Source organism: Bufo bufo, chromosome 9, assembly GCF_905171765.1.
Source record: "Bufo bufo chromosome 9, aBufBuf1.1, whole genome shotgun sequence".
Taxonomy (NCBI): Eukaryota; Metazoa; Chordata; class Amphibia; order Anura; family Bufonidae; genus Bufo; species Bufo bufo.
Genome location: NC_053397.1, coordinates 63,350,408 through 63,374,498, shown reverse-complemented (window position 1 = coordinate 63,374,498; position 24,091 = coordinate 63,350,408). Strand labels below are relative to the sequence as shown.

Genomic DNA, 24,091 nt, shown 5'->3' with positions numbered 1-24,091 from the left:
TGAAACTAATTTTTGTAAACTTCGCTCATCTCTAATTAAGATCCTGAATACAGTTTAATAAAATCTTCAGCTGAATCTGTCAGAATGGAGTTCATGAGGAGATATGAAGTACAGAGATGAGGTGGGGATGTGGATAATGAGCAGCAGCAGTTGTATGCACCCTCCATTACCACAGTCTGTCCTGTCCATCCTCTCTGTACTTTATGTCTCCTCATAATCTCCATTCCAGAGATTCAGCTAAAGATCATATCAGCTGTATTCAGGATCATAATCCCTGACAAGCAGAGCAGAGAGGAGGATGAGGCAGCTCTTTACCTCAGTGTTCTGAAGTAACTTGTCCTGCTGTGTGATTAGGACAGGTTTTGTGTGTACTAATAGGATGGCGTCCATTTTATTTATCCTATTGATTGCTCTCTAGAAAAAAGGAGCCAAATTTAACTAATGAAAGGGATTTAGGAATATATTTGTGATAAAGTCATATTTAAGTATTTTAATTTTCTTAATTCTAGGAGAACCCCTTTAAAGTCAATGGAGTAAAAGTAACGCATGACATACGACTAGCGATGCACAATCCAACATGTCTGGATTTTTTGTGACTGTCGTGTCGAAGTTGTGTGCCACATTGCAACACCATTACATAGAATGTTGCTTGACTTTTTTGTCGCCGCTTAGCCGTACCCACATAACGAGAGGCTGATCTGGTGGTTTGCATATAACATGTAGTCTCAGAGCAAGAGGATCAAGTAAAAATAGTGACTACAGAATGAGAATGACCAGGAGGTGCTTCTCACCCTGCAGTCCACATTGCAGAACACAGTGTGCAGATAGCCATCATTCTCACTATTTCAGTTTAGGAATCTGGTGATAAAGGTTGTTTCGGAAAATTCATGTTATAGTAAAAAAAAAAAAAACTCTATATACCTTCTCTTATGTAATCAGTTTTTTTTTTGTTTTTTTTGTCTTCATAGAGAGGACAATGGGATTATAGCATTTGTAACCTTATTACATCGAACCAAGCCCTAGGTTTAATTGTGAACTCTAGAGCAGCAGATGTAAACCTGCCTCCAATTACTGTTAATACCCATATGAACACAGTCACAAACACTTACCCGAATCCAATGATTGTATATGCAGCAGTCAGTCAAGGAATGTTACCTGTGAGAGGAGCAAAAGTAACGGCAATAATTGAGCCAGCATCCGGTGCAACAGAAACTCTGGAACTTCTGGATAACGGCGCAGGTATATTGTATGGTGCATTGTTGTCATCCAAATCCACAGAAGTCTATGCAGGAGTTGCTAGACTCCTCTAGCATCCTCTTATCTCCTGTGAAAATAAATCCATGGCAGGTTGAAATCTAAAATGCCTGATCTTTCTTTCCCCCAACATTTGTTATCAACAGGAACAATTGAGAAGATCCAGTCACATTGAATGATTTGTGAGCTGCAGCCAGCATGTTGTAGAGCAGGAGGAACTGAGCAGACTGATATATAGTTTTGTCTGAAAAGATTCAGTGTAACCTGCTACAGTGGCATGCCTAGGGGGAAAGTGGGGGGTGCGGTCCGCCCTGGGTGTTGGCTCTCAGGCGCGTGCCAGAAGCAATGAGCCGCGGCCTTCTCACTGTTTACCGCTGGCCCAGTGACGTCACAACTAGTATCAACTGGCCTGGGCGGAGCTAAGCTCCATTCAAGCTCCATTCAGTGAGAAGGCTGCGGCGCTGTTGGAGCACCGCTGCCTTCTCAAACAGCTAATCGGCGGGGTCCAGGGTGTCGGACCTCTGCCGGTCAGATGCTGATGATATATATATATATATATATATATATATATATATATATATTTTATTTTTGTAATTACACATTTATTTTGGGCCATGCATTTTTTACAATTACAAAAAAAAAATATAAAAAATTTAAATCTAATTTAACTTCTATTTGTGAAAAAGTTTGTGATGGGATTTGAACTCACAGCTTCTGCATCAGAGCTCAGAACTTTAACCACTATACTATATAGCTGCATAACCAGTGATTTAAACAAAAAAAAAAAGAGACTTCTACTGTATAGGTCTCAGCAGAAGTGGTTAAGTGCCTTGCCTCTAATGCAAAAGGTCATGAGTTTGAATCCTGGCAGAAACTTTTCTGAAATGCAGGCTAAATTAGATTTAAATACACTGGGGTGTCCCCAAGCACTGACTTCATATATGGACTTAGCTATATGTGGAGTCAGAGCAGGGATTCTTAAGCCGCAGACTCACACTGAGGGATTCCCTCACTGTACAACGATCTTCTGCATAGAAATAGAGGCTAAATTAGATTTAAATTCACTGACTAGAGCATCATGCTCGAGCACAGGTGGTGTTTGGCCGAACTTCGCGATGTGCCAAGCGTAGCGATGCTCGAGCCAAACTGGTGTTCGGCCGAGCATGCTCGCTCAACACTAATATTGAACACAGAGTATACACCATTAATGTCTAATTACACTTCTAGAACTCCCATCTAATGGGCGAAATACATAAAGAATGCACATGAGCAGCCACAAGACATAGACATACATGTCTGTTACCAGATGGTTGGGGAGCCGCACAGAATGGTATTGAGGGCCGCAGGTTGGGCACCCCTGCTTTAAGGGGTTGGGTCCATGTAAAATTTATTTCTTATTGACACCACTCCCAACCCACATTATAATATTCTCGGTGGTCCCCCTGTTGACGGAATTGTCACATTTTAACCTTTGGCTCTTAATTCCTTTTATAGTTAGTTAAATTAGTTAGTTTAAATTTTAAAGCAGAACTAATCAGAGTGGGGAAATCTAGTTTTACATATGGTGGTAGATTACATATGCAATGAAATTTCTATTACGCCATAGATTAAAAAACAAATAATGAAAGAAAACTCATTCAACAAACTTCATGATGACATAAAATGTAGATTACTTTTCATTTATATTTATTGTTTCATTTTAGGTGCGGACATTGTCAAGAACGATGGTGTCTACTCGAGGTACTTCACTGCCTATAAAATCAATGGGAGATACAACCTAAAAGTGCGAGTCCAAGGTGTAAAAGGTCAAACCCGCTTAGCAATGCACAGAAGTCGTGCATTTTATGTGCCAGGATACGTAGATAATGGTATGATTTGACCTGTTGAGCTATTTCTCTAAATAATTAGTTGTCCTAGCTGAATTCTCAAAGGTTTCTCTTTGTCTTAAATGGGTTGTGCAAGTTTTGGGAGGAGCTCTCTTGGCCAGCCCTGTGAAGGTAAGCTTCCCATGCTGGCCCCCGCTCCTTTTATTCCAGGTCTAGGCTTCTACTCTGAGCTCTCTCACTGTAAACATCCAGTTTGACACGGGTGCAGCCAATCGCTGCCACGGAGGAGAACGGCTGCCCTTGGAACGTGAATACTTGTGACGACGCAAGGTGATCAAGTCACCACTGCAATCAAAGACTGGCTGCAGTGATGTCAAATTAGATATTTACAGTGAGGGAGCGCAGCGGAGCAGCCTAGGCCTGAAAGAGAAGGAGCGGGGAGCTGGCCCAAGAAGCAGGTAAGTAAGATTCCCTTTACAGGGCTGACCAAGAAGGTGTTTGCCACCTCCCCCCCACCCCCCAAACTTACACAACCCCTTTACGATTCCTTTCTTGCTTTATAATCAGACTAGCAGTAAAGCCTGTTGTGTGAAAAAATACAATGGCTCTAGAAAACTCTGCCCCCTTATATGCCATCATTCTGCCACATGGATGTCGCAACTCTGTCTCCGGGGTATGCCATCACTGTCCCCCTTGTGTCAACAATAATCCCTGTATGCCATTACTGTCCACTGAATATGCTATCGCTGTCCCCTTTGTGTCACCACTCTGCCTTTTGTTTGCCCTGTGCAAAAAATACCATGGATTCAGTAAGAATAGTACAGTATTTCCCTATTTCTATTATTTTTCGGCAGGCGTAGTCACTTTGAATGCTCCACGACCAGAAGTGGATGATGGTAACCTGAACCTGGGAGAATTCAGTCGGATAGCCTCTGGAGGAGCATTTGACGTGTACAACATTCCAACTAAGATCCCAATAGACATCTATAAACCCGATAAGATAATAGACCTGGATGCAACGATTAAAAATGGCGCAATCACTCTTACGTGGACGGCGACTGGTGATGACTTGGATCAGGGGAATGGTATGTCTGCTTTTTATATAATATGTAGCTTATTACATTTCATAGCTAAAAATGGGTTTGTAATTAATAAAGACAGTAATTGAACAACACTTTTTATAGGCGGGAAATGGTAAATGCATCTAATTCCAAGACACACAATGCAGGGTTACTTCCCAGGATTGTGGGAGAAACTATTTCATTGCATTCAATAACTTATGATTTTCCTGTAAGCAGAAAGGATGGACAGCTAATTATTTGAAATGTATGGCTGGTCACATCTTTTCCTGGACATGACAGCTGATCTCCAGGGGTTTCAGAAGCCAAACCCATCAGCACATGTAAAAAAGTATAATTATTATTTTATTAGACACCCCTTTTAAAGTGAGGTTCAAATATTGTGCAACTCTTGCTTGTTCGATGTAATATAAAAAAGGTATTTTGTAATGAACATTTATTGCAAAAAAACTTTTGTCGTCTTCCACTATTTGATCTGGTGACAATAAGGTGGAGATTTATCAAGACCTGCGCCGTCTGCGCTGGTCTTGATATCCCCTAAACGCCTGACCGGAAATCTATAACAGCTCAAAGCTGCCGTAGATTTCTCGCTTCAATTGCGCCAGAAAACTGGAGTAAAAATAGATAAATTAGTTGGGGTGGCTGACAACGCCTCTTCCAGCCCATGCCACACCCTCTTGGCGAGGGTGGCGCAAAAGTCAAGAGATGCGACAATTTAAAAAAAAAGTCACAAACACATAGGGGTACATTTATTAAGACCGGCGTTTTAGACGCTGGTCTTAATAAGTCCCTGTGCTGGCGGTGGTTCTCCGAAGTTATGTAGAGGGGCTGCCTTACATTTAGACCATTTTCTAAACCAAAACCAGGCATAGAAAATGATGAGTGAAACAGGCCTACCGGCCCGTCCCCGCACCACGTCACGCCAACTTTTAGACCTGGTGTGAGCAGGAAAGAAGTTGTGGATTCTGCCGCAACATGTTGTGCGACAGAATCTGCACCAGATATACGCCACAAAAGTGGTGCATATCTGTTCGTAAATGACCCCCATAATTTACGACTTTTTAATGCCACTTTTCAGGCGCAAGGGGGATAATGAATCTCCCCCATAGTCTATTCTTAGGAGAGTGAGGATTTTGAAGATTGTTCTAATGACATTTTAGGCCTTTAAAATGAACTATTCTAGTATTAAAGGGGTCGGCCATTATCTATTACTAGTTGCACATGTGCTAGTTACAGCACCTGTGTAGCTAGTAATATACATTATTAAACCATTGGCGCTGATGTCCCATAGTTTAACCCTTTCAGGACCCTATGATTTTCAGTTTTTGCACTTTTCGTTCTCAGTTTGGGCCCCGTAGCAGCCGCTTCCCCTATAGCTACGCCCCTGCTTATGTATATGATTAACATTAGTGGCTTAATTTGAATTTGCTCTGTCTTTTGCTCATTTCAGCCACAAGCTATGACTTAAGAATGAACCCCAATCCGAAAGATCTCAGGGACAACTTTAATGGGTCAACTGCCATCAATGTGTCCAGTCTTACTCCTCTGCCGGCGGGATCCACTGAAACATTCACGTTTGTGCCAGAAAATATAAAGTTAACAAATGGAACAATTTTGTTCTTTTCCTTGGTTGCCATTGATGATTCTTTTCAGAGATCTGATATATCAAACATTGCCCAGGCAGCGCTTTTTATTCCTCCAACACCAATTCCAACGCCAAAACTAACATCGCCAACGACCCCAGAACCAGATAGCGGTAGAATTGGTTCAGCAGCTGATATAACTATAGTATGTGCACTTTCTATTTTGATTTGCCTAATAGTTTAAGTTACCATGTACAGTACATGGTCAAGTGCAAAGGGGTTATCACACAAATTTTAAACTTATTTTTTTTTTTTTTTAAATGACCTATCTCCTTATCTGGGGGGCTTTCTTCCCTTTCTGTGGGTGGGCAGCAGCTCTTGAAGCACCTGCATCTCCAAGGATGATCTGCAATTAGCTCTTGTTAACCCCTTCTTCCCCTGCATACAAAATTATCCCTCTACAGATACATATACATATGCAGATACATATAGTATGTAATACCCCCACAATTTCCTTCTCCACAGTCCAGAGAGAATTTGGAAGTAGAGATGAATGAATGAAAAGTGTTTGGGCCGCTTCACCTGCTTCTCTATGATTATCACTGCTCCAGTATTGAGGGAGCAGGGAAGCTACTGAGCATGCTAGTCCACCACCGAATGCAAGAGAAGGTGGATAAGAAGGATAGGCACCAGGGGGCGCTACCAGAAAAAAATTTAATGTACATAAAACAATACTTTTCTTGCATGCATATCGCAATAATATTTTATAGGTAACCCGTTTAATAAAGACATCGTTAAAAAAGATCACTTCTGTATAGGTACAGACACAGTAAGTAGAATTCACTTATCTGAAACCTGATAGTCTGGAATTTCTACATTTTTAGGACTGGGCTGAAATCCCAATGTTAAATTGTTGATCTTATCTGCCATCAATCACCATGTTTAGCAGGGAGCACTGTTAGGACTCTTGAGAAGGGACTGAAGGTAAAACAGAGAGGACCATGTGGAGTCAGGACTGGCATACCAGAGGATCCTCCAGTGGGCCCAAGCTAGTAACACAGGGCCCCTAAGGTCCTATATACACAGAGGGTTGGTCCTCAGAATCAATTGCTTTGGTGGGCCCAAGGGACTTCAGTCCGACGCTGGGTGGGGTACACATAATTTCGACACTCTAGGGCAGCGATGGTGAACCTTTTAGAGACCAAGTGCCCAAAATTGCAACCAAATACCCACTTATTTATCGCAAAGTGCTGACATGGCAATTTAACCTAAATACCAATATAATATATCTTTCATGTCCTTTATCATTTATCTATAATAGATTAATAGCCTACATTTAATGCACTGCCTGTGCTGTTCATAGTGTGTCCTGGGGATGATGAATGGCAGGAAAAGTCTAAAGCATATTGCTATGCCATACATGGGTGCCCACATAGAGGGCTCTGAGTGCCGCCTCTGGCACCCGTGCCATAGGTTCGCCATCACTGCTCTAGGGTCTGGTTGCGGCATATTATAGACCCATAGGAACTTCATGTGCAGGTATGTGGTGCCTCTGTAAGGTACTGTATTTTTTCATAAAAGCATAGCAGAGAATGCCAAACAGAGGTTGTAGGCCTATAGAAGGTTCAGATCAGCTTTACAACAGGGGTCTATAGTACATCAGTCTGCATGAGATGTGACACTCAGGTCCTTAGCTCTGTCTTTAGGTTCTGATTCAGCATTAGTTGCTACTGTGCAACTTGTTAAAACTGCCGCCATGCCAGGGCAAATTCAGGTGGTCTAAAATTTACAATAATAGTAATATGCTGAATTATCACAATTTTACTGCACAATCACCTTAGAAATCAGGTTTGGATGATACATTAACATGCCTAACAAATCAAATGCTTTGAGATTCCCAGGATTTTTTCATTAAAGGACTGTTAAGGTGGAAATAAAAATGTTTTGTTCATTAGTTACAGTGTCGTGTTCACTTCTTCCTGTCATATAATGTACCTGGAAAATAATAAGGAAGGGGTCACAGCAGGGGTGCACCTAGCCTTTCTGCTGCCTGAGGCGAAACGGTGCCCCCCATACCAATTTCTTAACCTTTGCCCCAATGAAAGCGCTCATTGCCCATCACTCTTCCGCTGCCCCCCTCTTGCCCCTTCCTGGTGCTGCCTGAGGCCTCACCTGGCTTCATTTGTAGGCCTCAAAACATGGCGCAGTCATGTGAATGTAACCTTATTAGGGGTGTAGTCCTGCCATATATATTACTGGCGATAGTCCTGCGTCTTTTATATACATACAGGCTGGGGTAGGCGGTGAAGTCTTCATACCTGGTAGGACGAAGCTGGAGAGCAGGAGCTGGGAGGGGTGGCTGTCCTTGGATCACATCATTGCAACACAGAGCATCAGACAGGAGGGGGGTGTGGTGGTCAATGGAGGGGGCCAAGGTGAGCTGAGGCGCTCACACATGACATCAGGGACGGATTGGAAACGCATAATGTATATAAATCCAAGTCGTTATTATAAAGATTTATTTCATTTACCCATTAAAAAAAAGCTTGCATCCTCATATAATCCAGGAAGAAAGTTAGTATAGCGCCACCTGCTGCTTCTATTGAACTACCTTTTGTGCCCACCTCAGTAAGTGTGCTGAGGTGGATACACATGCTCAGTCTTGTTTCTCTTTCTGCTCCTTTGGGTATGTGGAAGAATCCCTGGTATGGTGTGTATCTTTTCTGTTTCTCAGAAGAGATGCTGAGCTACTCATAATAGTGAGGTGCTGTAATTGTGCTTGCTCATTATCTCCTCTGAGAAGCAGAAAAGATGCAGTAGCTTCAGGAGCAGCCAGCTCACCAATCCAGCCGTTTCTTGCACACTCGAAGGAGGAAAGAGAAGCAAGACTTAGCATGTGTGTCCACCTTTGCACATTCACTGTGGTGGACACAGAAAGGCATTTTATTTCTAAATAATTGCAAATACAAATTATTAACTTTATAAATGTATAAATGTATATAAACTATAAACAATATTTTTCATAGAATAACCACTTAAAATTTTTCTGACTTACCCTCCTCTTGCTTTCTGACTGTATCCCTCATCAACTATCGGTGTTTATGACTGATCATGAAGTTCATGATGATGCTTGATTGGTGTGGGAGACTCTGAAGGCATACTTGAGGGGATGCTTGAAGTCCTCTATTTCTTTTATTAAACAGGCCACAGCCAGGCAGGAGGTAGAGCTGGCAAATGAGTGCACTAGGTTTGAGGGGGTATATGTGGCTGACCCTACGGATCAGAATAGAGAGGAGTGGCTCTTGAAGGGATGTCAGTATCTTACTCTTTTGAAAGAGAAAGCCCAACGCAAACTGTTTTTTGTTAAAAAATCCTATTTTGAATTGGGGAATCAGTCTAGCAGGTTCATATAGTGCACCAGAATCAGGCCTCACCTGCAGTGCTGCGAATCCGAGCTGGAGATGGTGGTATGCTAATAGAATCTAGCGATATAGCACAGAGGTTTCAGGAGTTCTATCAAGACCTGTATGGGGCACAGGTAGAATACACCTCAGCAGAGGTCTTAGAGTACCTCCGGGAACTGGAGTTCCGCAAACTGTCTCAGGAGGCTGTAGACTAGCTAGATGCCCCAATTACTGCTCCTGAGCTTGCCAAAGCCATTGCTTCATTAGCGAATGGCAAGTCTCCCAGCCCAGATGGCCTGCTATTAGAAGTGTACACTAGATATGCAGACACTTTGACGGCTTCCCTACTCAAAATGTATGAGGATTCCTTTGTTAAAGGGGCTTTGACACCATCACTGTATGATGCCACCATTATAATACTCCTTAAGACAGGCAAGGACCCAGCTGACTGTGGACCATACAGGCCAATATCGCTATTAAACCTAGACTACAGAATATTGGCTAAGATACTGGCAGTTCGTCTGGCTAGATATGTTCTTACTATAAGCCACCGAGACCAGTCTGGATTTATGCCAGGGAAATCCACCACCGATAACATCCGGAGAGTGCAGGTGGTGACTTAAATAGGTCTTAGGCAACAGCAGCAATGGGCACTGGCAACGTTAGATGCAGTAAAGCTTTTGACTCAGTAGAATGGCCTTATCTGTTGGCCACCCTTCAATGCTTCGGTTTTGGGCCCAACTTTATTAAATGGTTCTCTATTCTGTACAAGTACCCAAGATCTAACATCCTAGTGAATGGCATCTGCTCAACTTATTTCCCTTTGGGACAGGGAACTAGGCAGGGGTGCCCGCCATCTCCGCTACTATTTGCCCTAGCAATAGAGCTATTAGCCATGCGCATTCAAAGTGATTCTCAGTTCTGGGTGTTCAAGTAGGAGACATGGAGGACAAACTGGGACTCTATGCTGATGATATGGTGCTCTTTATGTCAGAGGTGGAGGACACTCTCCCTAAAGCTATCTCTTTAAATGATACTTTTGGCCATTATTCTGTACTACGGATTAACTGGTCTAAATCAGCTCTATTTCTGTTGTATGATACTTATTGGGCCCGCCTTACTGGAGAATTACCTGTGGTTTCCCACTTTAAATATTTAGGACTAGTTATTACTAAAGATGCCACCTCTTTCCACACTTTTAATATTCAACCTCTCCTGGATTATTGCAGAGACAAGTTTCAGTTATGGAGCGGCTTTCCACTGTCAGTCTCTGGCCGTATTAACCTGATCAAGATGATCCCATTACCCAAATGCCTTTATGTTCTGGAGCATGCCCCATACATAGTACCTAAGGCATTCTTTCAGCAACTTAACTCCTTGATATCACCATTCATCTGGGGATCTACTAGACATAAACTTTCTATACTCAATTTATGCCATCCTAAGGCGAGAGGGGGAGTGTCCTTACCCGATTTCTATCTTGATGATTTGGCAGGTCAGCTGCGCTACCTAAAGTCCTGGCTCTTTCCGTATGACCAGTTTCCCAATTCTAAAGCACAATAGCTATGTATTTGAATCTCAGGTCCTTGTGGCCAGTGCTTGAGAGACCTCAGTTATTTCCCTGTATGCTTCTGCCAATCCATAGACTGGCTATACAGGTTTGGGTGGCAGGTAAAGGAATTCATGCATTTCAAGGAAACATGGCTGAGACACCTTTTTAGGATAAGCATTTGTACTCTAAATGATGTACAGTATACCATAACAATATATTTACCACATTTGATGCCCTGCGCACTCGCTGTGATCTATCTAGAATGACATTCTACAGATATCTTCAACTCAGGCATGCCCTGAACTCACATATTAATGGCACTCAAATGGCTATATATACCTACGCGCTAATTGGGGTGTTTCGTTCCCAGGGCCACCGTAGGGTTCATCTCATCTTTTTATACGCACCTGTTGGATAACAAATTGCAATCTGTCCAGCTACTAGTTATTGATAAGTGGAGGGCCATGGTCCCAGACCTCAGGGATGATGATATAAGTGATGTTTTAGCGTCACCGACACTGGTGTCACCTGCTATCAATAATAAGTTCATACAATTATGTATTATAAAATGGGCAGGCTTTCGCACTCTAGATGCCATAGATGCCCAGTGGAGGGAGCAAATGTTTGGCATCTTATATAGGGATGAGTGAATTTCTTAAAAGTTCGATTCGGCTGATTCGCCTAATTTCACAAAAAAAATTTGCTTTGTGACTAATTACTTCGTCACGAAGCACATTTTTTTGTAAGTAGCGAGTGCAATGACAGGGAGCTGCGATAGCGCCACCCCCGTCATTGTACCCCTCAGATATGCCGCGTTCATACATGATCGCGGCATCTGAGTGTAAAATTAACAGTAAAAAAATTTCAAACTTACTGCCTCCATTTGCTCAAGATGGGTGGCCGCCACCATCTTGCTTGAAGATCTCGGCCAAAATCCTGTGCGCAGCGAGATTACGTCATCACGCCGGCTGGAGTGGTGACGTATGACGTCATCACGTCGGCTGGCGTGATGATGTAATCTCGCGCCACACAGGATTTCGGCCAAGATCTTCAAGCAAGATGCAGGCTGGCGGCCCGTCGCAAGCAAATGTAGGAGGTAAGTTAGAATTTTTTGCTTTTTATACTATTTCAGGTTAAATCGGACACGAGGCACGAGGAAATTCAGCTTCTAGGCGAATCAAATTTATTCTGAAATTCGGATCTAATTTCACTTCGTGGGATTCGATTCGCTCATCTCTTTAAAAAACATTTTTATTATATTTTATTTTTTACAATACAAAAAGGACATGCATGTAATAACTACATATAGGAATAATACATATCATATATACTATCTTTGCAATAGAAAGAGAGAATCCAGCTTCTTGTGGAGTAAAAAGTAGTTCTTTATTGGCTCATCATATAACATCCACCAAAATGACAGGAAAAAGGTGTACAGTAACACACATATTAAAACCATTCCTTTTTATGTAGCACAAGGTCCAACCCCCTCTAATCAGCAAAGTGTCCGCACCTGGAGCCTGGAATGGGAACCATTCAGCGGTCCAGGAGAGGAGATCCAGTATCACAGGTGACGCATACATACACATAATGAACATATCTTAGGCCACTTTCACACCTGCGTTCAGAACGGATCTGTCCGCATTCTATGTAAAAAAGTTTAAATCCAATTGTTAGTCAGACGGACCCGTCCCACACCGAAAGTCCCCAATGCATTCTGGATAGATGCGGATCCGTTCAGAGTGCATCAGTTTGGCTCCGTTCCGCCTTCATTCCGCTCTGGAGGCGGACACCGGGGTGCTGCTTGCAGCATTTTGGTGTCCGCCTGGCCATGCGGAGCCAGGCGGATCCGTCCTGACTTGCAGTGTGGGTCGGTGGGGACGGATCCGTTTGACGTTGACACAATATGGTGCGGTTGCGGGCGGATCCGTCCCCTGTTGACTTTCGTTGTGGGGTCGGGACGGGTCCGTCTGACTAACAATTGGATTTAAACTTTTTTTTACATAGAATGCGGACGGATCCGTTCTGAACGGATGCCATCGTTTGCATTTATAGGTGCGGATCCGTCTGTGCGGATGGCAGACGGATCCGCACCTAACGCAGGTGTGAAAGTGGCCTAAGATATGTTCATTATGTGTATGTATGCGTCACCTGTGATACTGGATCTCCTCCCCTGGACCGCTGAATGGTTCCCATTCCAGGCTCCAGGTGCGGACACTTTGCTGATTAGAGGGGGTTGGACCTTGTGCTACATAAAAAGGAATGGTTTTAATATGTGTGTTATGTCTTGATGAAGGGCTGGATTCTGTAGCCCGAAACATGTTACTGTACACCTTTTTGGTGGATTTTATACGATGAACCAATAAAGAACTACTTTTTACTCCACAAGAAGCTGGATTCTCTCTTTCTATTGGACAGTCTATTAGGCCCAGTTCTGGCCTTTTTTCCGTGCTTCGTGGATTAAAGTCAGAAGTGAGAGCTGCAGCCATTTCTATCATTGTTTTGATACTATCTTTGCAGAATTGTATATCATCAAATCTATATCACAGTTTATAATTCGCTCATCTCTAATGCTCATATATCCAAAAGTTTTGGAAAGAAATCACTGATTTTCTATCTAAACTATTGAACCTTCCTGTTCCTATGGAACCTACTGTATGCTTATTTGCCATTCTTGATGAAGCCACCTATCCACACTACACTAGAACCTTCCTACTAGGAAGTCTTGTTTCAGGCACGGAAAGGCATAGCAATCAGGTGGATGGGAGACAGAAGTCCCACTATGAACCAGTGGAAGATATTGATAAATACTATAATCCCATATGAATATACAGTATACTGTTAGTCTTTGAAAATAGACTAACAGTATACTGTATATTCATATGGGATTATAGTATTTATCAATATCTTCCACTGGTTCATAGTGGGACTTCTGTCTTCCATCCACCTGATAGCTATGCCTTTCCGTGCCAGAAACAAGACTTCCCGTAGGAAGGTTCTAGTGTAGTGTGGATAGGACGGCCAGGCGGACACCTGCTCGTCTAGGTTCTTGGGGGTTTGGGGTGCTCCTCTACACAGACTTTGTATTCATCCCAAACGATGACTAATGCTATCGCCTCAGTATCTAGATAGGCTTCTCTGCTAATGACTCTCTATACAATTCTCACATATGATCTGTGCTATTTACGATTTGTTATGTATGGATATGGTGATACCTATGTTATCAGGGCCTCGGTCCTGACTGGCTTTTTATATTGCTTTGTTTATTGCAAATGTTTAATAAAGCGAATACATTTTTATTTTTATTTTTTATCTTACACGGCAACCTGTCCGAAGATCACTTACTTCATTTTATTTCCTTTGTATATAGGGAAAAACATGCAAATAGAATATATTGAGCACTTGTAAAGCTATATTCATACTGTGTTAACTTATAGCATGTGTCACCTGACAGGAATACAGTACATCACAAATATGCACTTCACAGGGAAGTATACAGAAGCATAGGAATTGGATTTATAAATCAAGCCTATGGACAACTGGTTATGTATCATTGCAAAAAGCCATACTGCTGTAGACAATTCTGTACTAAATTCTGGACCGAATAGCAGTTTGGCGTATTGTTGACAGTGAACCATCTCGAAAATGTGACCACTGTGTGTCTAATTAATAGAACTGCGGCTTCTCCCACTGATTATGCTAATGGTCAGGGATTCCAAAAATCAGTGCACAGTTGAAAGGGATGATTAATAAAAGGGGGGCTTTTCTGATTGGACACCCCTTTTAACCGCTTGCCGTCACACTAACGCCGAAAGGCGTGAGTGCGGCGGCTCTCTCAGGTCTCGATGACGCCAATAGGCGTCATCTCGTGAGACCCAAGATTTCCTGTGAACGTGCCCTCACAGGAGCGCGCGTTCACAGGATCGCGCAGTTAAGAAGTTCATCTACAGCCTGCCGGCAGCGATCATTGGCTGGCAGGCTGTAGATTTGTAAAAGATCCAATCAAAGAGGTATGTCAGACGCTATTTACAAAATGGCGTCTGATATACCTGCTACCTGCTCCCTTTTGCTTGGATCGACCACCAGAGGACACAGGCAGCTCTGTAAGTAGCACCAAACACCACACTACACTACACCCCCCCTGTCACTTATTAACCCCTGATCACCCCATATAAACTCCCTGATCACCCCCCTGTCACCCTCCTGTCATTGATCACCCCCCTGTAAGGGTCCCTCATCACCGCCAGGTAGTTAGCTACTTGTTAGGTAGTTAGCGCCCAGCCCACCGCACCGCAGTCACTGATTAGTCGCTGATTAGCGCCATCGCTGTCGCTAATCAGCACTAGTACTATATAGTATCTGTAAGTGATCAAGACTGATCGCAATCAGATCTATATCAGTACATTAGGGTCACCTTAGGCTCTACAAAAAACGCAGTGTTTGCCCGATCAGGTCTGATTTTGTGCGCACACTTGCGTTCAGTCCGCCCCACCGCAGTGACAGAATTTTTTTTTTCTGATCACTGCAAAAACACCGTAAAATTGCTGCGCCGCTATAAAGATCACTTTTGAGCTTTTTGGATCTTTATTAGCGATCGCAGCTTTACTTCGCAAGCACTCCTTTTTACTAGGTAGGTTTGCTCTTTTTCCTGGGTAGTCTCAGAGGAATACCCCCTAAATTTAGTTAGTCCAAAATGTCAAACAAGGGGTATTCCGCTGAAGAGGCCTACAGGATTCTGGCCGTGATGGATAAAAGTGATGGGGACGCCTCACCCGCTGAATCCAGTGGTTCAGAATATGAACCTGTAGACAGCAGTGGCACTCTAACCGCTAGCGAAGATGACGAGGGTGAGGTCCCTGCTATGGTCAGGCGTACCCGATCCCATGTCAGTGTTCTGCATACCCCGCATGATGAGCCTCATTTGCAGCAGAGTGGTGCTTGCACTGATCTTTTTTATGGTGCGGCATACACCAGCAGCGCAGCACATCCTGGACCTTCTACCAGAACTGCCGTATTCCCTGGTGAAGTGGCGAGCACCAGAAGGGCAGTTCAAGCTGGTACGGTGGCACGTGCCGTAACTCCCCCATCGCAGCCACCACGTTCACAGGCCCGTAGAGCCCTTAGTCTCCCAGAGGTGCTGGCAAACCCTAATTGGCACTCCCCTGCTTCCGCCGCACCCGTATTGCCCCCTTTCATTGCCCAGTCTGGAGTTCGCATGGAGACAGCTCATTTAGGATTGGCCCTTGAGTTTTTTGAGCTGTTTTTCACTGCGGATCTCTATGACTTAGTTGTGGCAGAAACCAACCGCTACGCCACAAACTATATAACCGCCAATCCGGAAAGCTTCTATGCCCAGCCTTACCGGTGGAAACCAGTCACAGTTTCCAAATTAAAATTTTTTTTGGGCCTTATCCTCAGCATGGGTCTAACAAAAAAAAATGTATTGCGGTCCTATTGGTCTAAAGACCCAATACATTACATGCCCATGTTCTCTGCTGCAATGTCCAGGGCACGTTTTGAGGTCATCATGTGCTTTATGCATTTCGCTGACAATAAAACCTGTCATTTAAGAGGCCACCCTGCTTATGACCGGCTCCACAAAATTCGGCCCCTCATAGACCATTTGTCATCCAGATTTGCAGATGCGTATACCCCCAATCAGAACATCTGCATAGACGAGTCCCTAGTACATTTTACCGGGCGCCTTGGTATCAAACAGTACATCCCCAGCAAGCGCGCCCTGTATGGGGTCAAACTGTATAAGCTCTGTGAAAGGGCCACAGGCTATACATATCGTTTTAGGGTCTATGAGGGAAAAGACTCAAAACTGGAGCCGGTCGGATGACCTGACTACCTGGGGAGCAGTGGCAAGATTGTCTGGGACTTGGTGTCACCCTTACTCCACAAGGGGTACCACTTATACGTGGACAATTTTTACTCAAGCGTGGCCCTCTTTCGGCACTTACATATAGTCGGAATTCAATGCTGTGGCACCGCGCGACCTAGTCGCCGGGGCTTCCCCCAACGGCTCGTTGTGACGGTACCATCCGTGTCACCGTCTAGTATTCACTACATCCCATGAAATAGCACAGCCAAATAATCCACAGAGCAATAAATCGCTATTATCGCTAGTATCGCTGGTATCGCTGGTATCGCCAAATAAGTCTATACATGAGCCAAAGCTGAATGCTAGAAATACTTTACTGGAAGGCAACCACATTTAAAAAATACAATTGCTTTTATCCCCTGCTCCCATGCAAGGGAGACACCCATAACAAACATACATTAACCCATAACACAAAGGTTACAACCCACATAGACTCCTCCCCTCTGCCTATGATATAATCAATAATGGGTTGCATCAGAAGGGGCATAGATTCCCGTGATAAGAACATAGTCCTACCACTTTACAAATCGCTAGTCAGACCACACATGGAGTACTGTGTACAGTTCTGGGCTCCTGTAAACAAGGCAGACATAGCAGAGCTGGAGAGGGTCCAGAGGAGGGCAACTAAAGTAATAACTGGAATGGGGCAACTACAGTACCCTGAAAGATTATCAAAATTAGGGTTATTCACTTTAGAAAAAAGACGACTGAGGGGAGATCTAATTAATATGTATAAATATATCAGGGGTCAGTACAGAGATCTATCCCATCAGCTATTTATCCCCAGGACTGTGACTGTGACGAGGGGACATCCTCTGCGTCTGGAGGAAAGAAGGTTTGTACACAAACATAGAAGAGGATTCTTTACGGTAAGAGCAGTGAGACTATGGAACTCTCTGCCTGAGGAGGTGGTGATGGTGAGTACAATAAAGGAATTCAAGAGGGGCCTGGATGTATTTCTGGAGTGTAATAATATTACAGGCTATAGCTACTAGAGAGGGGTCACTGATCCAGGGAGTTATTCTAATTGCCTGATTGGAGTCGGGAAGGAATTTTTTATTCCCCTAAAGTGGAGAAAATTGGCTTCTACCTCACAGGGTTTTTTTTTTTGCCTTCCTCTGGATCAACTTGCAGGATAACAGGCCGAACTGGATGGACAAATGTCTTTTTTCAGCCTTATGTACTATGTTACTATGTTACCATGGTGTGGGGAAACTAACCTCGCCACTGGGTTTTGGAGAGGCCTGTTTACCAGCCTCTTGCCTCAGGATTATGGCCCATACTGACTTTAAAGGATAAGACAGACCGGCCAACAGCTTAAATCTGTCTTTGGAATTGTATTTTGTTATGTGAGGGTACCCAGATAGCTAATTTTATTGTATTCGTGTATTCTGAGTGCCATTCACCTAATGATATGCACTCAGACTTGAGCTATCTGGGGCTATGTTAAATGTCTGTGTTTGCTGTGGGGGTGTGACATTGTGTGTTTGGGTGGTGATTTCTGTCCTGTGTCTCCACATGTGTATTGGCGATTTCCCTTTGTCCTGAGAGATAATTAAATTGCTCCTCGGGTGTCTCCAGGGCAGAGAGGAGGAAACCATGATGCATTGTGGGGATGTGTTGTGTCTGTGTATCCTGAGTGCTACGTATCTGTCCTGTGTCCTGTGTCACAGTCTTCCTTCTGGTCCCCTAGGGGCGTGTCCACCAGATGGGGACCTGCATAAATACGGGCGGGTAGCCCTCAATAAAGTGTTCCTGTTTCATACCTTCATGAAGTCTTGGCTCATGTTTGGGGGATGGAATAACTACACTCTTGTAAGAGCTTGCTCCTGGTTCCTGTCTCTGGATTTAAGAGAGGTTCACCCACTGGAGCCTGGAGCCTTGTCGTAGGTCCAGGGTGGGTAGGAGACGGCGAGACCTCCACCAAGCTTCGGCGGGTCGTGGGTTCTGCAGTGCTGACGGTGTCAAGTGGAGTGCTTGGAGTCCTCTGGAAGCACTAGGAGCATCTATCGACGGAGGTACCCGGTCGGGGTGCTAGGCGCTCCGTTACACATGGTTAACATAATCAACCCAGGAATGAGAATACACATTGTCCTTTGTCCTGGAGACAACCGAGTTGTAATTCAATTATCTCTCAGGACAGAGGGCAATCGCCAATACACACAGAGAGACAATGGAACAGACCTCACTACTCAACATATACAATGTCCCACCCTTTACAATACACACAGACATGTAACACATCCCAAAATGGCACGAATTAGACCAGGAGTTCAAAAGTTAATAAATATCTCTTTGGCCTGGCTGTACTCATGGCTTTTCTGTCCAAAACCGGTTCTACACAGTCTTTTGTCCTGTAGACAATTGAGAAGTGATCCACTTATCTCCCAAGGACAGGGGCAAGACTCCATTAGCCACATGGTAGCAAAAGACAGCAAAATACATGAACTTATATAACTATGCAGCTATTGCATAAAACCGGTTGTAACGGTCACGTCCACACACACACAGGAGGAAGGGTAGTGACCACTGCGCTCCACCCTCACCCCTGGCCCTGCCTACTTGCCTCACGAGTCCTGATGACAGGGGACAACTGGACGGTAATCCCTAACTTAGGATATGTGCAGGGAAGACAGACAAGACAAAATACGGAACATGAACGGACCGGGTCAGAACCAAGAGAGCTACGCAGTACAACGGATTAAGCAAAGAATGGTCAGGAGAAGCCGGGGTCAAATACCAGGAGAGTAGCGAAGTACAAGAGGAGTCCTAAGAGAGTAGTCAGGTGGGAGCCGAGGTCACAATACCAGGATGTATGTGCAGTACAGGAGGAGCAGGCAGAGGATCGTCAGGGAACAGGATCAGGTAAATATTCAGTAGTCCAACAAATAGCCAGGAGCCTAGAAATTAACAGGCAACCTGTAGCCAGCAGGCTGCCTGTATTTATAGTGGGGAGTGAGGGTCATGTGACGTGGCCAGCATCACATGACCGACAGACCAACCAGTCGAGCACCGAGTGATCAGCTCGGCGCTCAAGGCAGACTAGGAGCAGGGAGCCACCTAGCTGTAAAGCCGCCCTGGGAATGAGGTCAAACACAGAACCTTATTCCAAAAGCTAAGCAACAGTTCTGCGGGCAATGGGGGACCGAGTGCACCTTCGGAACCCCGTGACACCGGTGCATACAACATGGGACCGTAATCACAGGGTAAGAGGCTGGCAAGTAGTCCTCTCCAAGCACCCGTGGCAACCTCAAAAGAGGGGAGTTTGTCACATATCTTCCCTTTGGGGTTAAGACTAAACAGGTATCTGACCTCCTGTCGGTCAGTACCTAGATTAGTCGGGAAGCCCACTCACAAAGAAACATTAGCAGAGTTGCCCACCCACGGTAAATAGTTAACAGGGTAGCTCACCCACCAGGGACAGTACTGGTCTGTAGGTCCCAGGTTGTGGTGAAACAGTTCCGCATCCTCAGTCTCCCTGGTGCAGCTAGGCAAACCGCTGGGGCTACTTGGGGAACAGCGGCCAGCGGCGTTCTGCACTGATTCCAGCACTTCTGCTGGGGCGAGGGGGGTGCAAGCCAGTCCTGTAACAAGGGGGTCGGTGGAGCAGAGGCTAGCGGCGCTCTGCCCGGATGCCAGCTCTTCTGCTGGGGTGAGGGGGGTGCAAGCCAGCCCTGTAACAAGGGGGTCGGTGGAGCAAAGGCTAGTGGCGCTCTGCCCGGATGCCAGCTCTTCTGCTGGGAAGGGATCAGTGGGCATCGCAGGCTCATCCCCTGCCAACAGAACTCGGCTGGAGGGATCAGTGGGCATCGCAGGCTCATCCCCTGCCCCCAGAACTCGGTTGGGAAGTAGCTGGGAAGGGGAGGGCTCGCTTACCTCCTCCTCCTGGTATCCCTGCAGAGATGGCTGGGTATCTGGACCGACCGTCCAGCATCCCTGTAGGACTGGCACACAGCCCGCGGTCTCATCTGCGCCCGTGCAGAGGGGCTTGTGTTCCCCTTTTCCAGGTATCTCCGGCTGCTGTTGGAAGGTGAGGCCGGTTGCCTCTCCTCCCCAGGGCTCCGGTTGCTGTAGGGCAGAGGGACCCAGCATCTCCTCCTCCTGGATCTCAGGTTGCCGCTGGGGAGAGAGACTGGTTGTCTCCTCCCTGTGATATGCACTGCCGCTGGAGATCTGGGCAGGCGGCCCAGCATCTTTGTAGGGCTGGTAGAGAGACCTCGGTCCCATCTCCACCTTCCATCTGTGGGTCCTCCCAGGACAAGTCTATGAGGTTGCTCACCTCTGAGGTCGGTTGGGCAAAAGAGGGTATAATTTCCAGGCAATCCTCTGGGCTGAGGGATGGTGGTTGAGCTAGGTTGAACAGTTGACGGTAGCTCTGCTCCAGCTCCCACTCCATGGTGACTAGATGAATCAGGTCTGGCCCAAGGTCGTCCGCTCTGGGAAGGTCCAGCTCAGTTTCCCTGATGTCGTGGATGTCCCAGAACCAACATTCTGTGGGGCATCCAAAGTCATCGCCCTCATCAAAGGCTTCCCACAGTAAGCCCGGACCATTATAATCCTCTCCCTCCGGCAGACAGTGGTTAGTCATCCATGGGTTGCGCTGGGTGGCATACCACTTTAGTGCCCGGTACGCTTTGTCCAGCCACAACTCCCTCCAAATCAGGGTCCACAGTTCTGTCACCCACTCAGCCAAGGGTTGCTTTCCTAGGAAGGATGACCGCAGGGCCACGAGTACCTGGAACCTCTGTTCCTCATCGGGAAGGCTCTCTCTCCTCTGTACCTCCTCTAAGGCGTCATACCACAGCCCCTTTCGAGTGGCATCTCTGTAGTCCAGTATGCCCTCCTCTGATACAGGCCCATCCTGTTGGGCCAAGTACTGCTGCAACCTCCAGCGAAACTCCTCTTCCATGTTGCTGTGGATAGTAACGCTGCCCGGTAGCTAGCTCTGTCCCTTGAGCTCCTTCAAAGGCAGGGTCGCTGCACGAGTGCCAGCGTTGCCCTCCATGCACCATACACTAGTGCCTTCCTTGAATCCTCTGTGCAGGGAAAGAGAAGGGAAAATCCCGCTGCTTGCCACCAGTTGTGACGGTACCATCCGTGTCACCGTCTAGTATTCCCTTCTTCCCATGAAATAGCACAGCCAAATAATCCACAGAGCAATAAATCGCTATTATCGCTAGTATCGCTAGTATCGCCAAATAAGTCTATACATGAGCCAAAGCTGAATGCTAGAAATACTTTACTGGAAGGCAACCACATTCAAAAAATACAATTGCTTTTATCCCCTGCTCCCATGCAAGGGAAACACCCACAACAAACATACATTAACCTATAACACAAAGGTTACAACCCACATAGACTCCTCCCCTCTGCCTGTGATATAATCATGGTACACCATGGTTAACATAATCAACCCAGGCAGGAGAATACACATTGTCCTCTGTCCTGGAGACAACAGAGTTGTAATTCAATTATCTCTCAGGACAGAGGGCAATCGCCAATACACCAGTCTAACTGTGTGACTGGTACTTTCACTTTGTGTCGGTCATCTAATTACCCTTATTTCTAAACTACTGAGAGGTCATAAACACTTATTTGGCCGCCAAAACTTAAAACACAAGTTCGTTAAACACTAATTATAAACTCTGCCATACATATTACACATACACATATACACTCACCTAAAGAATTATTAGGAACACTTGTTCTATTTCTCATTAATGCAATTATCTAGTCAACCAATCACATGGCAGTTGCTTCAATGCATTTAGGGGCGTGGTCCTGGTCAAGACAATCTCCTGAACTCCAAACTGAATGTCAGAATGGGAAAGAAAGGTGATTTAGGCAATTTTGGGCGTGGCATGGTTGTTGGTGCCAGACGGGCCGGTCTGAGTATTTCACAATCTGCTCAGTTACTGGGATTTTCACGCACAACCATTTCTAGGGTTTACAAAGAATGGTGTGAAAAAGGAAAAACATCCAGTATGCGGCAGTCCTGTGGGCAAAAATGCTTTGTGGATGCTAGAGGTCAGAGGAGAATGGGCCGACTGATTTAAGCTGATAGAAGAGCAACGTTGACTGAAATAACCACTAGTTACAACCGAGGTATGCAGCAAAGCATTTGTGAAGCCATAACACGCAAAACCTTGAGGCGGATGGGCTACAACAGCAGAAGACCCCACCGGGTACCACTCATCTCCACTACAAATAGGAAAAAGAGGCTACAATTTGCACGAGCTCACCAAAATTGGACTGTTGAAGACTGGAAAAATGTTGCCTGGTCTGATGACTCTCGATTTCTGTTGAGACATTCAAATGGTAGAGTCCGAATTTGGCGTAGACAGAATGAGAACATGTATCCATCCTCTGATGGCTAGTTCCATAAGGATAATGCACCATGTCACAAAGCTCGAATCATTTCAAATTGAGTTCACTGTACTAAAATAGCCCCCACAGTCACCAGATCTCAACCCAATAGACCATCTTTGGGATGTGGTGGAACGGGAGCTTCGTGCCCTGGATGTGCATCCCTCAAATCTCCATCAACTGCAAGATGCTATACTATCAATATGGGCCAACATTTCTAAAGAATGCTATCAGCACCTTGTTGAATCAATGCCACGTAGAATTAAGGCAGTTCTGAAGGCAAAAGGGGGTCCAACACCATATTAGTATGGTGTTCCTAATAATTTTTTAGGTGAGTGTATATACATACGACACAACAGATATATGCATATACATTCATACACGTGACACACGTAACACACACCTGTACACACACATTACACTTACCATTCCTGCAGATGGATGGGCATCTGTCTCCAGACATCCTAGGAAATCAGCTATAGCAGCCATGGGGGGTGCACAGTACAGGGTTATTACAGTGTCCTCACTGAAGTCTGCAGACTCTCCCCCTCTGTCCGACTACTAGCAGAGAGATGCAGAACCAGGGAAGAGGGGCAGCTGCAGGCTCTGTGTCAGCCTGGGTGAACAGGAGTGAGGCCACATGTGTGTGTGTGTGTGTGGGGGGAAGGGGTCTTATCAAACCCCAATCTTGTGTAAGCCACTCTGGCTATGTTGAAAGGACTGGGCCATGGCTAAGTGTGTGTGTGTTTCGGGGGGGGGGGGGGGGGGGGGGGGGCAGGGCTTCTGCTGTGAGCAGAAGAAGGGGCCGAAGAGGAATGCAACAAACAGGAGTGAGTGGGGGTTGGGTTCTGTTCTAGCCCCACTTGCTAGAGGAGTCTGTATATAGAGAAACCAGCTTTGAGAAACCAGCTAGTTCCTGCTCTCTGCCCTCCTCCTGCACAATGCTGACTGCAGATGGGATCACAGGTCAGTCCAGCAGGAACTAAGAAGCCTGCCCTGCGCTTTTGGAGCTTGGAGGCAGGGAGCAGGCACAGAGGAGGCGGCTCGCTCCGTACAGTATTGAAACAAAGTTTTATGCGAATCGACTTCGGATGCTTCATCCGAAGTTGATTCGCTCATCACTAGATACCACCTCTGTGT

The 24,091-nt window shown here is 45.4% G+C and overlaps 1 protein-coding gene across 1 annotated transcript in view; it reads left to right on the top strand.

Annotated features, from left to right (window-relative positions):
* The window catches only part of LOC120979791 (calcium-activated chloride channel regulator 1-like), a 44,485-nt gene extending 38,182 nt beyond the window's left edge, over window positions 1–6,303 (top strand). The window contains exons 11-15 of the mRNA XM_040408748.1: window positions 969–1,239; window positions 2,958–3,122; window positions 3,935–4,165; window positions 5,610–5,947; window positions 6,268–6,303. Of these exons, the coding sequence (XP_040264682.1) occupies window positions 969–1,239; window positions 2,958–3,122; window positions 3,935–4,165; window positions 5,610–5,947; window positions 6,268–6,303 (1,041 nt within the window). The remainder of the gene's footprint in view (window positions 1–968; window positions 1,240–2,957; window positions 3,123–3,934; window positions 4,166–5,609; window positions 5,948–6,267) is intronic.
* Window positions 6,304–24,091: the final 17,788 nt, after the last annotated feature.